This window comes from Pseudonaja textilis, unplaced genomic scaffold, assembly GCF_049901715.1.
Source record: "Pseudonaja textilis isolate UNSWEBS1 unplaced genomic scaffold, rPseTex1.2 PTEXSCF22, whole genome shotgun sequence".
NCBI lineage: Eukaryota > Metazoa > Chordata > Lepidosauria > Squamata > Elapidae > Pseudonaja > Pseudonaja textilis.
The window spans coordinates 1,279,897-1,293,713 of NW_028262865.1; the positions used below are offsets into that span (position 1 = coordinate 1,279,897).

The 13,817-nt window shown below is 53.7% G+C and overlaps 1 protein-coding gene across 1 annotated transcript in view; it reads left to right on the forward strand.

Moving 5' to 3' along the window:
* Positions 1–268: 268 nt before the first annotated feature.
* Positions 269–13,817, forward strand: part of LOC113453541 (autophagy-related protein 9A-like) — a 15,702-nt gene continuing 2,153 nt past the window's right edge. Inside the window, exons 1-8 of the mRNA XM_087918991.1 lie at positions 269–540; positions 2,929–3,149; positions 3,264–3,307; positions 4,983–5,047; positions 7,032–7,226; positions 9,082–9,223; positions 11,133–11,881; positions 13,784–13,813. Of these exons, the coding sequence (XP_087775117.1) occupies positions 3,047–3,149; positions 3,264–3,307; positions 4,983–5,047; positions 7,032–7,226; positions 9,082–9,223; positions 11,133–11,881; positions 13,784–13,813 (1,328 nt within the window). The 5' untranslated portion in view covers positions 269–540; positions 2,929–3,046. The remainder of the gene's footprint in view (positions 541–2,928; positions 3,150–3,263; positions 3,308–4,982; positions 5,048–7,031; positions 7,227–9,081; positions 9,224–11,132; positions 11,882–13,783; positions 13,814–13,817) is intronic.

Genomic DNA, 13,817 nt, shown 5'->3' on the forward strand with positions numbered 1-13,817 from the left:
TGAAGTTGGTCCCAGACCTCTCCACCCTCCGCAGGCGCAGTAAGACTCAAAACAAGAGGCGCGGTTCACGCTGCCTCCGACTGCGCAGGCGCGAGGAAGAAGAGGGGGAAACGAGGTGAGGTCACGCCCCTCCTCTCCCGCGGCCCAGCCTATTGCGCAGGCGCGACAAGAAAAATCCGTTGAGATTGGTCCCAGGCCTCTCCACCCTCCGCAGGCGCAGTAAGACTCAAGGCGAGGCAAAACAAGCTGCTCTCCGATTGCGCAGGCGCGAGGAAGATGGCGAAGAAGAGTGAGGCTTCTGGTCATGCGCGTCTGGCCCTCTCCCGACGATCCACGCAATAGCGCTCTAACCCGAGGCAGGAAGTCCGAGGCGGAAATCCCGGCCGCGCAGGCGCACTAAGGTGGAGTGAAGCCAAGTGGGAAAAGATCCGCGCAGGCGCACTCGTGGGGCGAGGCGTGGCCTCTCCCTTTTGGAGGCGGGGCCTCGGCAGCCGCGGGGTCCCGGGGCCCGGCGTGACTCAGGCGGCCCGTCGTGGCTCGGTGAGCGACCGCTATATCCACCCCCATCCCCGCGGAGCCTCCTCGGACGGGGTGACGGGGCCGTCCCGGCCGTCCCTGGGAGCGGTGGCCGCGCGCGTTTCCCTTCGCCGCTCCGGACTTACGACCGCGGCTCCGACTTACGACCGCGGCTCCGACTTACGACGCCTCGGGTGTGCGGGTGGGGTGCGGTTGGAGTCCTTGCCTTGGGCTGACGGGGAGGCGGGGTGGATTTGGGAGTGGGAGGGGTTGGAGAGGCTAGTCCGAAGGGGGATCTAGGGTCTCCTTCGCAGGGTGGGGTTTGGGCTTGGGCTGGATGACCTCCCGGGTCCCCCTTTTCCAGCTCTGGAACTCTCTAAGGGGTCTGCTTGAGATGGGGGTTTGGGCTGGATGACCTCCCACATCCCCTTTCCAGCTCTGGGACTCTTATAAGGGATCTCCTGCTTTTAAGACGGGGGTTGGACTAGATGATCTTCCAGGTCCCTTTCCAGCTCTGGGATTCTATAAGTGGTCTCCCAGCTTGAGAGTGGGTTGGACTAGATGACCTCCTGGATCCCTTTTCCACCTCTGGGATTCTCTAAGGGGTCTGCTTGAGATGGGGGTTGGACTGGATGACCTCTCGGGTCCCCTTTCCTGCTCTGGGATTCTATAAGGGGCTCCCAGCTTGAGAGGGGGTTGGACTAGATCACCTCCCGGATCCCCTTTTCCAGCTCTGGGACTCTATAAGGGGTGTGCTTGACATGGGGGTTGGACTGGATGACCTCCCGGGTTCCCCTTTCCAGCTGTGGGACTCTATAAGGGGTCTGCTTGAGATGGGGGTTGGAATAGATGACTTCCCGGGCCCCCTTTCCAGCTCTGGGACTCTCTAAGGGGGTCTCCTACTTTTGAGGGGGGTTGGGTTGGATGACCTCCCGGGTCCCCTTTCCAGCTGTGGGATTCTTTCCTTCGCTCAAGCGTCTCCTGCTTTGGAGAGGGTTGAACTGGATGACCTCCCGGGTCCCCTTTCCAGCCCTGGGATTCTGTCATTTCGTAAGGGTCCCCAGGCTTCAGAGTGGGGGTTGGACTAGATGACCGCTGAGGTCCTCCTTCTGGATCTTGGACTCTGTAACGGGTCCTTCAACTGGAGTAGTGGACTGGACTAGATGACCTCCCGGGTGTCCCTCATTTCTACGATTCTGTGAGGTTGTCCTGCTGAGGCAGGGGGGGTTGGACTAGATGACCTCCGAGGTCCCCTCCCAAGTGGGTTCTTTTGTAAGGTTCTCCTGCTTGAGCGGGGGGGTTGGGCTAGATGACCTCCGAGGTCCCTTCTGACTCTTTGTCATTCCCCGATTCTTTCAGGGTCTTCTGCTTGGAGCAGGGGGAGGTTGGACTGGATGACCTCCAAGGTCCCTTCCAACCTCTGTTGCTTGTGATCTTCTCTAAGTGGGGGTTGGACTCGTTGACCTCCGAGCTCCCTTCCAGGTTCTTTTATTTCTGTACGACTCTTCGTTTGGAGCAGCGGGCTGGACTAGATGACCTCCAAAGTCCCTTCCAACTCTGCTTGTGGGCTTCTCTAAGGGGGTTGGACTAGATGACCTCCCAGCTCTCTTTCCCACTTTGTCCTTGTTGGTTTTAACTCACTTGGCTGGGGGACGTTTGAACTGTTATGTTTATGGGTGTAGTGTGTGTTTGTATCATTGCGCTCTTTTTGGGGCGAGGAGGACTCCCGGTTTGTCGAATCGCCGTTTTAGTGTTGCGAGGGGTTGTACTGGATGAACTCCTAGGTCCCTTCCAACTCTGCTTGGCCTTCTCTAAGGGGGGTAGGGCTAGATGACCTCCCAGCTCCCTTTCCCACTTTGTCCTTCTAACTCGTTTGGCTGGGGGACGTTTGAACCGTTTGCCAGTTTGTCGAATCGCTGTTTTAGTGTTGCGAGGGGTTGTACTGGATGAACTCCTAGGTCCCTTCCAACTCTGCTTGGCCTTCTCTAAGGGGGGTAGTGCTAGGTGACCTCCCAGCTCCCTTTCCCACTTTGTCCTTCTAACTCATTTGGCTCGTTTGAACTGTTATGCTTATGGGTGTAGTGTGTGTTTGTATCATTGCGCTCTTTTCGGGGCGAGGAGGACTCCCCATTTGTAAAATCGCCGTTTTGGTGTGGCGGGGGGGGTTGGGCTAGATGACCTCCCGCTTTCTTTCCCAGTTTGTCCGACCTTGTTGGTTCTAACTGGCTTGGCTGGGGGATGTTTGAACTGTTACGTTTATGGGTATAGTGTGTGTTTGTATCCTTATCCTCTTTTCGGGGCGAGGAGGACTCCCGGTTTGTCGAATCGCCGTTTTGGTGTTGAGGGTCGGTGATGTCGTTTTGTAACGTTGTCCAATTTTGTTTGTGTGTGTTGTTGTTGTCGTTGTTACAGAACGGCCGGGCCTGTGGAAGGACAAAGTGCTCTCCTCCCCCCCCCTGCAACGAGCCCTTCAAGGGGAGGGGCTGAGTTTGTGCGAATTTGCGTCGGTGTGTCCTTCGTCGTCTCCGCGATGACGAACCAACGAGAGCACGAGGGGGAATACCATCCCTTGTCAGCCTACGAAGAGGAGGATGATGAAGAGTTACTCGTCCATGTGACGGAAGGGCTGAAAGGTACCCCGGATTTTGGGGGATGGGGAGGAGCGGGGGGTGGGTGTCCCGTGCGGGGGGAGACTCGTTGAACCCCGATATTTTTCTTTCCTTCCCTCCCCACCCCGTGTCCGGCAGATTCCTGGCACCACGTCAAGAACCTGGATCACTTCTTCACCAAAATATCCTTGGCAAGAATTTCCTCGTTTCTGCCCCCCTCAAAAAAAACTCTGACTCGCTTAACGACAGCTCCCGTCTGGCTTTTGCCTTTGCAGGCCCTCGTTTGGTTTGCCGCCATCGTTCGGTGCCGGTTGAGTCGCTCGACTCGACCGTCGGAAGGCACGTGGTATGCGCCCAGTGCGCGAGCCGTCCTAGTTACGAGTCGGTTGCTGCAAACGGATGGATTAGGATCGCGGAGGGGGGTGGGTTAGGTTGGGCCAGTCGTAAGACTGAAAAACAGTGGTTTCAGGGGCCGTTGGAAGTCGGAACGGTCGCTAAGTGGGCTGTTAAGTCAAGGACTGCCTCCGATTCGTCTGCAACGTACGACGATTATTAAACAGCACGGGGGGGGAAAGGACCTTTCGTCTCGCTTAATGATCTCGGAGGTTTCTTAAGTGAGTTCGACTCCCGTTTGGCTTGCCTCCGCCGTTAAGTGAACCCTGGCCGTCGTTCGTTCCCAGTTTAGTTGTTTGACTGGACCGTCGAAGGGCGGATCTTATGCGCCCACCACACCATCGTCCTAGTTATGAGTCGCTTGCTACAAACAGATGGATTTGGATCGACGAGGGCGGGGGTGGGGGGTGGCTGGGGCCGTCGTAAGGCTGAAAAACGGTCATCGGACCATGGTTCCGGGGCCCGTTAGAACTCAGAACGGTCGCTAAGCGAACTGTCGTTAAGCCGAGGACTGCCTACGATTAAAATCCGCGACGTAGAGCGATTACTAAACGACACACCAAGGGTCATGGGGTCAAAGTTCAGACCCTTGGCAAGCAACTCATGGTTACGGCAGTCACAGTGTGTTGCAAGAAATCACCCGATCCCCATCACTAAGGAAGCCAGTTTTGCTTAACGACTGTGTCACTAACTTAAGAACCTAAGGGAGATGGCAAGAATGGAAAAGGGTGTGTAACTCATTTAGCGACAGGGGCAACAAGATTGTAAAAAGGGGACATGACTTGCTTAACAAACTCACTTAACGACCAAGTCAAGAAACCTCATTAAAGGAGGCAGTTCTCACTTAATAACTGGAGCAAGTAAAGTCGTTAAAGGAGGCAGTTCTCACTTAATAACTGGAACAAGTAAGGTCGTTAAAGGAGGCAGTTCTCACTTAATAACTGGAGCAAGTAAGGTCGTTAAAGGAGGCAGTCCTCACTTAATAACTGGAGCAAGTAAGGTCGTTAAAGGAGGCAGTCCTCACTTAATAATTGGAGCAAGTAAGGTCGTTAAAGGAGGCAGTTCTCACTTAATAACTGGAGCAAGTAAGGTCGTTAAAGGAGGCAGTCCTTACTTAATAACTGGAGCAAGTAAGGTCGTTAAAGGAGGCAGTCCTCACTTAATAACTGGAGCAAGTAAGGTCGTTAAAGGAGGCAGTTCTCACTTAACAAACTCGCTCCAACGAAGTCGCAAAAAGACACCAAATTCACTTAGCGTCGTAAACGGAGGACCTCCCATCCAAGGAGGCTGGGTGAAAACACACACACACACACAGACACACACCCGCATGGAATCGGTCGTAAGTTTCCCCGAGGTGTCCGTCACCGCTGTAAGGCTTGGTCCGCTAGTGGTCATACGGTTTAGGTTGTACGCTGTGACACGTCCCAACATCCGACGAGTTTTTTCCTTGACGGCGTTCTCCACATCTATCACTTCCACCAGAGGAACGGTTTCGGCTGCATGATGCTCTCCAGCGTCTTCGAGTTGGTGTAAGTACTCCAGCGAGGATCCCCCCACTCCCCCATTCCTTCTCCGTGGGGTCAAGGGGTCCGTCGGAAAGCGGACTGGCCTTTTTTCGCGGGAGGGTGGCGGGGAGGAGACATCTTGCCGAAAGCCGGGACTCCCTTCCTCACAGGATAGGATGTAGAATCCGGAGTAGCCGATAAATACGACTTACTCCGAAATTCCTACCTTGATCTTTTTTTTACTCGTCCGCTTACTATAAGTCCTACCTCCCACAAAAATAAACCATGTTATGATCCCGCTCCTTGGACTGTGGATGGGTAAGAAAATTAAACGAGAGTACGGATGGGGAGGGGGTGGTAGAGCTGCCTTACTACGGATGGGGAAAGGGGGGTGGAGCTGCCCTACTACTTCCCTTTGGACAGTTGTAGCCAGTCCTCACAACCCCACCCCGAGATGCCTGCCTTGCCGGTCTGTTTGGTTCTGCTTTCCGGAGTTGATAAATCGAATCCGGAGCTTGGTTAATCGGGGGAGCGGGGAACACAGGGGTATGAGAGAATTCGGAGTAGAATGGGACCGGAGGAGGAATTGGGAGGGCAGGGCGACTCTGAGTAAAGTAGACGAGGAAAGAAGGGAGAAGAAGGGAGAAACTCTGCTGCGGAATTTATTTTCGGGGGGGGAACACGGGGTACGAGAGAATTCAGAGTAGAATCGGACCGGAGGAGGGATCAGGAGGGGCAGGGGGACTCTGAGTAAAGTAGACGAGGAAAGAAGGGAGAAAAAGGGAGAAACGAGAATTGAGAAACGAGAAACGAGAAGTGAAAGGACAAGAATTTGGGATAATTCAAAAGGACAATTTAGAATAGAATATAGAATAGATGCGAGAATTTAGAAGTAAATAGAATTCAGAAAGAGTTGAGTTGAGTAGGAGAGTATTCGGAGTAGAATCGGACCGGAGGAGGAATCGGGAGGGGCAGGGGGGACTCTGAGTAAAGTAGATGAGGAAAGAATGGAGAAGAAGGGAGAAACGAGAATTGAGAAATGAGAATCGAAAACGAGAATTGAGAATCAAGAAACGAGAATTGAGAAACGAGAAGCAAGAAGCGTGAAATGAGAAATGAGAACTGAAAGGACGAGAATTTGGGATAATTCCAAAGACAATATAGAATAGAATATAGAATATGGGAGAGAATTTAGAAGAAAATAGAATTCAGAAAGAGTTGAGTTGAGTAGGAGAGTATTTGGAGTAGAATCAGACCGGAGGAGGAATTGCGAGGGGCAGGGGGGACTCTGAGTAAAGTAGACGAGGAAAGAATGGAGAAGGGAGAAATGAGAAACGAGAATTGAGAAACAAGAATTGAGAAACGAGAAGTGAAAGGACGAGAATGCGGGATAATTCAAAAGGACAATTTAGAATAGAATATAGAATACAGGAGAGAATTTAGAAGTAAATAGAATTCAGAAAGAGTTGAGTTGAGTAGGGGAGTATTTGGAGTAGAATCAGACCGGAGGAGGAATCGGGTGGGGCAGGGGGGACTCTGAGTAAAGTAGACGAGGAAAGAATGGAGAAGAAGAGAGAAATGAGAAGCGAGAAATGAGAATTGAGAAACGAGAATTGAGAATCGAGAAACGAGAAGGGAAAGGACGAGAATTCGGGATAATTCAAAAGGACAACTTAGAATAGAATATAGAATACGGGAGAGAATTTAGAAGAAAATAGAATTCAGAAAGAGTTGAGTTGAGTAGACGAGCATTCAGACTAGAGCGCAGTAGGCTTGGAAGGGACCTTAGAGGTCATCCAGTCCAACCCCGTGTGCAAACGAGAAACTATCACCATTTCAAATGGACGTCCACTGTCTTTTCTTGAAAACCGTCACTGATGGAATATATCCGCCACTTCGGACGAACAACCTCGGGGTGTGGGGTTGGGTGGGGGGTGGTTCCCTCTCGTCCCCACTTCACCGGTCACGACTGGCCTGCCCCAACAGCTCCTCCCCCCCCTGTCCCCAGGCAGTTCCTGTTTGTGGCTACTTTCTCCACTTTCCTGCTCTGCTGCGTGGAATACGACATCCTCTTCGCCAACCAGCCTGTCAATCACACCCATCCCGGAGGAGGAAGAGGAGGAGGAGGAAGGCCGTTCGCCCCGGAGCGGACCAAGGTGACTCTGCCGGACGCCATCTTGCCGGCGGGAGAGTGCGCCGAAAGGTGAGTCGCGGACGCTGACCGAGTCAGACTCTGGAAGGGGGATGAGTTTGGGCCAACGATTCACGGAGCGGGAAAAACGAGCGTCACGGTGGGAGGGGAAACTTGAGCCGGGCATCCGTCGTATCTCCAGGACGGCGGGGGGAGATGAAGATTGGTCTTCCGTTGAGCGGAAGGGGTCGATTTTGACCTCTCTGGCGCCCCCTGTCTCCCGCGGTTTGCAACCCGTAGCCAGTCAGCACGAATTTCGTCGACTCCAGCTTCACGGTAACGACGGACTGCCACGGGACCGATTAACGAAGAGTCCCGCTTATTGGCCAGGCGTAGAGCCCACCTGGCTTAATAGGTCCAGGTAAACCGCCTCGGGATGTGGAGTCTCTCCTTTGGAGCCCGCCCCCCTAGGTTTCATTAGTGACCGTCCGAAGTTGTAACGGCCCCGATAAAAAAAAAAGAGAGAGACTTCGGACCGTTGTTCGCTCATAAAATGGCCGCCGGCGAGTTGAACGTCCAACTCTTGGTGGCGGTACACCCTTAGAATCGTGGTGGACCTCCCTTTGTGACGAGGAAACCGGATTCGGGCAGCTCGTTTAACGTCCGGAGGGAAGTCCCTCTGCGACGGGTGCAAGGAAGGAGAAAGGGAACGCGAGTCGCTCGAAAGGAAACGTCTCACTCTACGGCGGGAACGTGAGGCTGAATGGTGGTCGTAGAAGTAGCGGTGCCGAAAATGACCTGGGGAGAAGGGTTGAGGCTGGGTAGGGCAGCCATTTTGTTTCGGGACGGGACCTGACCTGGGCTCACTTTAGAAACATTCCTCGGTGGAAGCGACGGTTCCTTCCCGTGACAAACAGACGGGAAAAGGGGGACTTACGACAAACACAGACACCCCGTTTCATGCATAACAACCTCCGCAGGTCCTCTGATTTATGTTTGGATGTATTTCACGTGGTCGTAAGTGTGAGCCCTTGGAGGGCCTAGGGAGATTTGGAGGAAAAAACCCTCGATCCGCTTAATTGAAGAACGGCGGGGATTTTCCGCAGAGACGTAGGAAGGCCGCCACTTCGCCCAACCTCCCGCTGAATTTCCCGGGCTTCCGGACGGCGAAGTCCGTTGGACAATGAGAAATCGAAACCCGTTGGATTTCTCGCCCGTTTATGGTGCGACGCTCCCTGAATTTGTCTCGGACCGTTCTCGACAATTTCTCGTCCGTTTAGGGCACGACGCTCCCTGAATTTGTCTCGGACCGTTCTTGACGATTTCTCGTCCTTTAGGGAACCACATTCCCTGAATTTGTTTTCGGACCGTTCTCGTCAATTTCTCGTCCGTTTAGGGCGCGACGCTCCCTGAATTTGTCTCGGACGTTCTTGACGATTTCTTGACGCGTTTAGGGCGCGACGCTCCCTGAATTTGTCTCGGACGTTCTCGTCGATTTCTCGTCCGTTTGTCTTGGACCGTTCTTGTCGATTTCTCATCCGTTTAGGGCGCGATGGTCCCTGAATTTGTCTCGGACCATTCTCGATGATTTCTCGTCCGTGTAGGTCGCGATACTCCCTGAATTTGTCTCGGACCGTTCTCGTTGATTTCTTGTCCCCGAACGAGCCTCCTTCTCCCGACGTTCTCCTGTACAAAATGTTCACTGGACTGGCTAGACTGGCGGAGGGTGCGACTCTCCCTGAATTTGTCTCGGACGTTCTCGGCGATTTCTCGTCCGTTTTCCCGTATCGGGAGCTCGACCGAGAAGACGTCAGTTGCGTGGTAGTTTACGGGCAACCGTACAGGCATTGCGCAAGCGACAAATCATCCTCTGGCTTTGTTCCTCCCCTCCCCTCCTTATCTCCCCCTCCCTCTTTTCCCTCCTCAGCATCCAGGCCAACAGCGGTATCATTTTCCTACTCATCATGGCGGCCATTTTCTGGCTCTACCGTTTGGTGAAGGTCTTTTACAGCCTGTTGGGCTACTGGGAGATCCGCTCGTTTTACACCAAGGCCCTCAAGATCCCCTCGGTGAGTTGTGTCCTCTCGTCGCTATACAGGGCAGGAGGGAGGTGAGGGGGGCTCGTTCCACACCGAGCCAAGATGGATATCCTTTAGGGGAAACGGAGACGAGTCCGAAGTTCTTGGGATTTCCCCTCGTTTGGGGTAACGGGGAGAGGGGGGGTATTTCTCCTGCTCGGGCCAAGGGGTTGGACTGGATGGCCTCCGAGGTGCCTTCCCAACGCTGGGATTCCTGGTTTTGAGCAGGGTGGGGTTGGACTAGATGACCTCCGAGGTCCCTTCCAACTCTGATTGTGTAATTGTCCAGTGCTTGAAAAGGGGGTTGGACTAGATGGCCTCCAAGGTCCCTTCCAACTCTGCGATTGTGTAACTGTCTCCTGCTTGGAAGGGGATTAGACTAGATGACCTCCAAGGTCCCTTCCAACTCTGTGATTGTGGGATTATGTAACTCTCCTCTTGCTTGGAAGGGGTTGGGATAGATGACCTCCAAAGTCCCTTCCAACTCTGTGATTGTATAACTGTCTCCTGCTTGAAAGGGGTTGGACTAGATGACCTCCGAGGTTCCTTCCAACTCTGTGATTGTGTAACTGTCTCCTGCTTGAAAGGGGTTGGGCTAGATGACCTCTAGGTTCCCTTCCAACTGTATGATTGTATAACTCTCCTGCTTGAAAGGGGTTGGACTAGATGACCTCCGAGGTTCCTTCCAACTTTGTGATTGTGTGACTGTCTCCTGCTTGGAAGGGGGTTGGGCTAGATGACCTCCAAGTTCTCTTCCAACTCTGTGATTGTGTGACTGTCTCCTGCTTGAAAGGGGGTTGGGCTAAATGACCTCCAGGTACCTGTATCAAAGCCAAATCCCACTCCCCTTGAAATTGGCCCACAAGGCTCCTCTTTGGCTCGGAGGGGCTCCCTAACAAAGGATTTGGCCCAAGGACCCCTCGGGATCACTAGTATCTCAGTAGTAGATCTTACACGGCGATGGACACGCTCAAACTGTCCCGCTGCCAAACCTTGAAAGGCCAAACCTGAGCAGAGGAGCAAGCGGCTTGAGCTAAGCCCCGCCCAGGCTCCTTGCTGTCTCCTCCTTGCTCCCCCCCCCCAGCAAAACAGTTTTGGTTCCCAAACAGCCCTCCGCTCTCTCGCGCCCGGACAAGGACGCTTGCTGGGGGGCGGGGGTGGAGGGGTTTCTGATGGACGCTGGAAGGTGGAGGCCGGATTTATTTTTTTCCTCTCCCTTATTTTCCTCCTTAGCAACTGAAAAGTTTTCCTAGCGACACCCACGGGCCTCGAGCGAGTAGTTACACCTCCTTTACTCCTCTGTGTAGTAAAGGAGAAGGTGCTGGTAGGCAGAGGCAGGATTGATTTATTTTCTCCCTTATTTTCCTCCACGGAAAGTTTTCCTAGTGAATCCCCCACGGGCCTCGAGCGAGTAGTTACACCTCCTTTACTCCTCTGTGCAGCTGCAACTGGGAGGACTTGATGACGGGCGGAAGCAGATTTCTTTTATTTTTCTCCCTCCCTTATTTTCCTCCGCGGAAACTGAACCGTTTAGATAGCGAATCCCCCATGGGCCCTCGAGCAAGTAGTTACACCTCCTTTGCTCCTCTGTGCAACTGCAACTGGGAGGAGTTGCTGGTCGGCAGAGGCAGGATTGATTTATTTTTCTCCTTCCCTTTATTCTCCTCTGCAGAAATTTTAAAAAGTTTTCCTAGCGAATCCCCCACGGGCCTCGAGCGAGTAGCTACGCCTCCTTCACTCCTCTGTGCAACTGCAACTGGGATGAGTTGCTGGTGGGCGGAAGCAGATTTCTTTTATTTTTCTCCCTCCCTTATTTTCCTCCGCGGAAACTGAACTGTCTTGATAGCGAATCCCCCACGGGCCCTCGAGCGAGTAGCTACCCCTCCTTTCCTCCTCGCAGGCGCAGCTGTGCAACTGCAGCTGGCAGGAGGTGCAGGCCCGCCTGATCTCCCTCCACCGGGAGCAGCAACTCTGCGTCCACCGCCGGGAGCTGACCGAGCTGGACATCCACCACCGCATCCTCCGCTTCAAGAACTACCTGGTGGCCCTAGTCAACAAGTCCCTACTCCCCGTCCGTTTCCGGCTGCCCCTACTCGGCCGCGGAGTCTTCCTCACCCAGGGCCTCAAGTACAACCTGGAGTTGCTCCTCTTCTGGGGACCTGGCTCGTTCTTCCAGGGCAAGTGGAACCTCCAGCCGCAATACAAGCGCGCCGGCGCCCGGTTGGAACTCGCGCGCCGTCTGGAACGTAGTTTGCTCCTCCTAGGAGTAGCCAATTTGTTGCTGTGTCCCTTCATCCTCGTCTGGCAGGGCCTCTACGCCTTCTTTAGCTACACCGAGGCGCTCAAGCGGGAGCCCGGCAGCCTCGGCGCCCGGCGTTGGTCGCTCTACGGCCGCCTCTACCTCCGGCACTTCAACGAGTTGGACCACGAGTTGCAAACCCGGCTGAGCCGGGGTTACAAACCGGCCGCGAAGTACACCAACTCCTTCGCCAACCCGCTGCTCGCCGTAGTAGCCCGTCACGTCGGCTTCTTCGCCGGCTCCGTCCTGGCCGTCCTCATCGCCCTGACGGTTTACGGCGAGGGCGTCCTCACCGTCCAGCACATCCTGACCGCCATCACGTTACTAGGGCTAGTAGTCACGCTGGCCAGGTGAGGAGGAGGGAGGGAGCGGGGGGGAAGAGGACGGGAACTGCCAAAGCAGGGGGCTGCCTGTCAGCCTGGGCCGGTTGGAGGAAGGGGGTGAAGCTTTCCGGGAGGGCGGAAAAGCTCGCGGAGTAAGGGGGCTCTTTGTAGTAGGGGCTCTTTGTAGAAAGGCTGGTTTGTAGGTCAGGGCCCTCCTTCCTTCCTTTATTTCTTCCTTCCTTCCTTCCTTCCTTCCTTTTCTTCCTTTCTTCCTTCCTTCCTTCCTTCCTTCCATCCTTCCTTCTTTCCTATCTCCTTCCACCTTCTCTTCTCCCTCCCTCTCGTCCTTCCTCTCGTTCCTTTCTGTCTTTCCTTCCTTCTTTTTCCTTTCTCTCTTTTTCTCGTCCTTCCTCTCTCCTCCCTTCCTTCCCTTCGTATCGCTTTTCCCTCCAATCTCTTTCCTTCCTATCTTCCCGTCCTTCCCGTCGTTCTTTCTTTCCCTCCCTCCCTCCTTTCTACCTTCTTTCCTTCCTTCCTTCCTTACTATCTCCTTCCACCTCTTCTTCTCCCTCCCTCCTTCCTTCCTCTCCTTCCTACCTCCCTCTCGTCCTTCTTCTCGTTCCTTACTATCCTTCTTTTTCCCTCCCTCACTCTCTTCCTTTCTCCTTCCCTCCCTCTCTCCTCCCTTCCTTCCTCCCTCTCCTTCCCTCCCTCCTTCCTTCCTTCTTTCCTGTCTGTTCCTCCAATTCCTTCTCCCTCCCTCTCGTCCATTCTCTCGTTCCTTTCTCTCCTTCCTTCCTTCTTTTTTCCTTCCTCCGTCCCTCTCGTCCTTCCTCTCTCCTTCCTTCCTTCCTTTCGTATTGCTTTCCCTCCCGATCTCTTTCCTTCCTGTCTTTCCATCCTTCCCGTCGTTCCTTCCTTCCTCCCTTCCTCCCATCCCTCCCCATCCTCCCTCCTTCCCTCCTTCTCCGTCCTCTCGTTCCTTTCTCTCTCTCCTTCCTCCTCCCCCTCTCGTCCTTCCTCCTTCCTTCCTTCCTCCCTCTTCTTCCCTCCTTCCTTCCTTCTTTCCCATCTCCTTCCTCCAATTCCTTCACTTCTCCCTCCCTCCTTTCCTTCTTCTCTCCTTCCTCTTGTTCCTTTCTATCCTTCTTTTTTTCCTTCCTCCCGCCCTTTCTTCCTTTCTCCTTCCCTCCCTCTCTCCTCTCTTTCCTTCCTTCTTTTTTCCCTTTCTCCCTCCCTCTCCTCCCTTCTCCTTCCTCCCTCCCTCTCGTTCCTTTCTTTCCTTCCTTTTTTTCCTTCCTCCCTCCCTCTCTTCCTCCCGTCGTTCTTTCCTTCTCTCCCTTTCTCTCCTTCCTACCCTCCCTATCTCCTTCCTTCCTTCCTCCCATCCCTCCTTCTCTTCCTCCCTCCCTCCCTCTTTCCCTCCTTCTCCAGCTCCTTCGTTTGTTCGCTCTACCAGACCGTTCGACTACGGGTGATAGGAAGCCCCTCGACCCTCAGTTGAGGTCTGACCTTTTTACTCAGTCCTTTGTTGAGCTCTGACTTTTTACTCCGTCCTTTGTTGAGCTCTGACTTTTCCTCAGTCCTTCGTTGAGGTCTGACCTTTTTACTCAGTCCTTAGTGGAGGTCTGATTTTTTTTCCTCAGTCCTTAGTGGAGGTCTGACTTTTTCCTCAGTCCTTTGTTGAGCTCTGACTTTTTACTCAGTGTTTTGTTGAGGTCTGACCTTTTTACTCAGTCCTTTGTTGAGGTCCGACTTTTTACTCAGTCCTCAGTTGAGGTCTGACTTTTTACTCTGTCCTTCATTGAGCTCTGACTTTTTGCTCAGGCCTTTGTTGAGGTCTGACATTTTTACTCAGTCCTTTGTTGGGTGCGTGACAGGACGGAGCGATGTCGTATGTGTGTGTGACGCTTCCTCTCCCGTCGGCAGGGCCTTCATCCCAGACGAGCACCTGGTGTGGTGC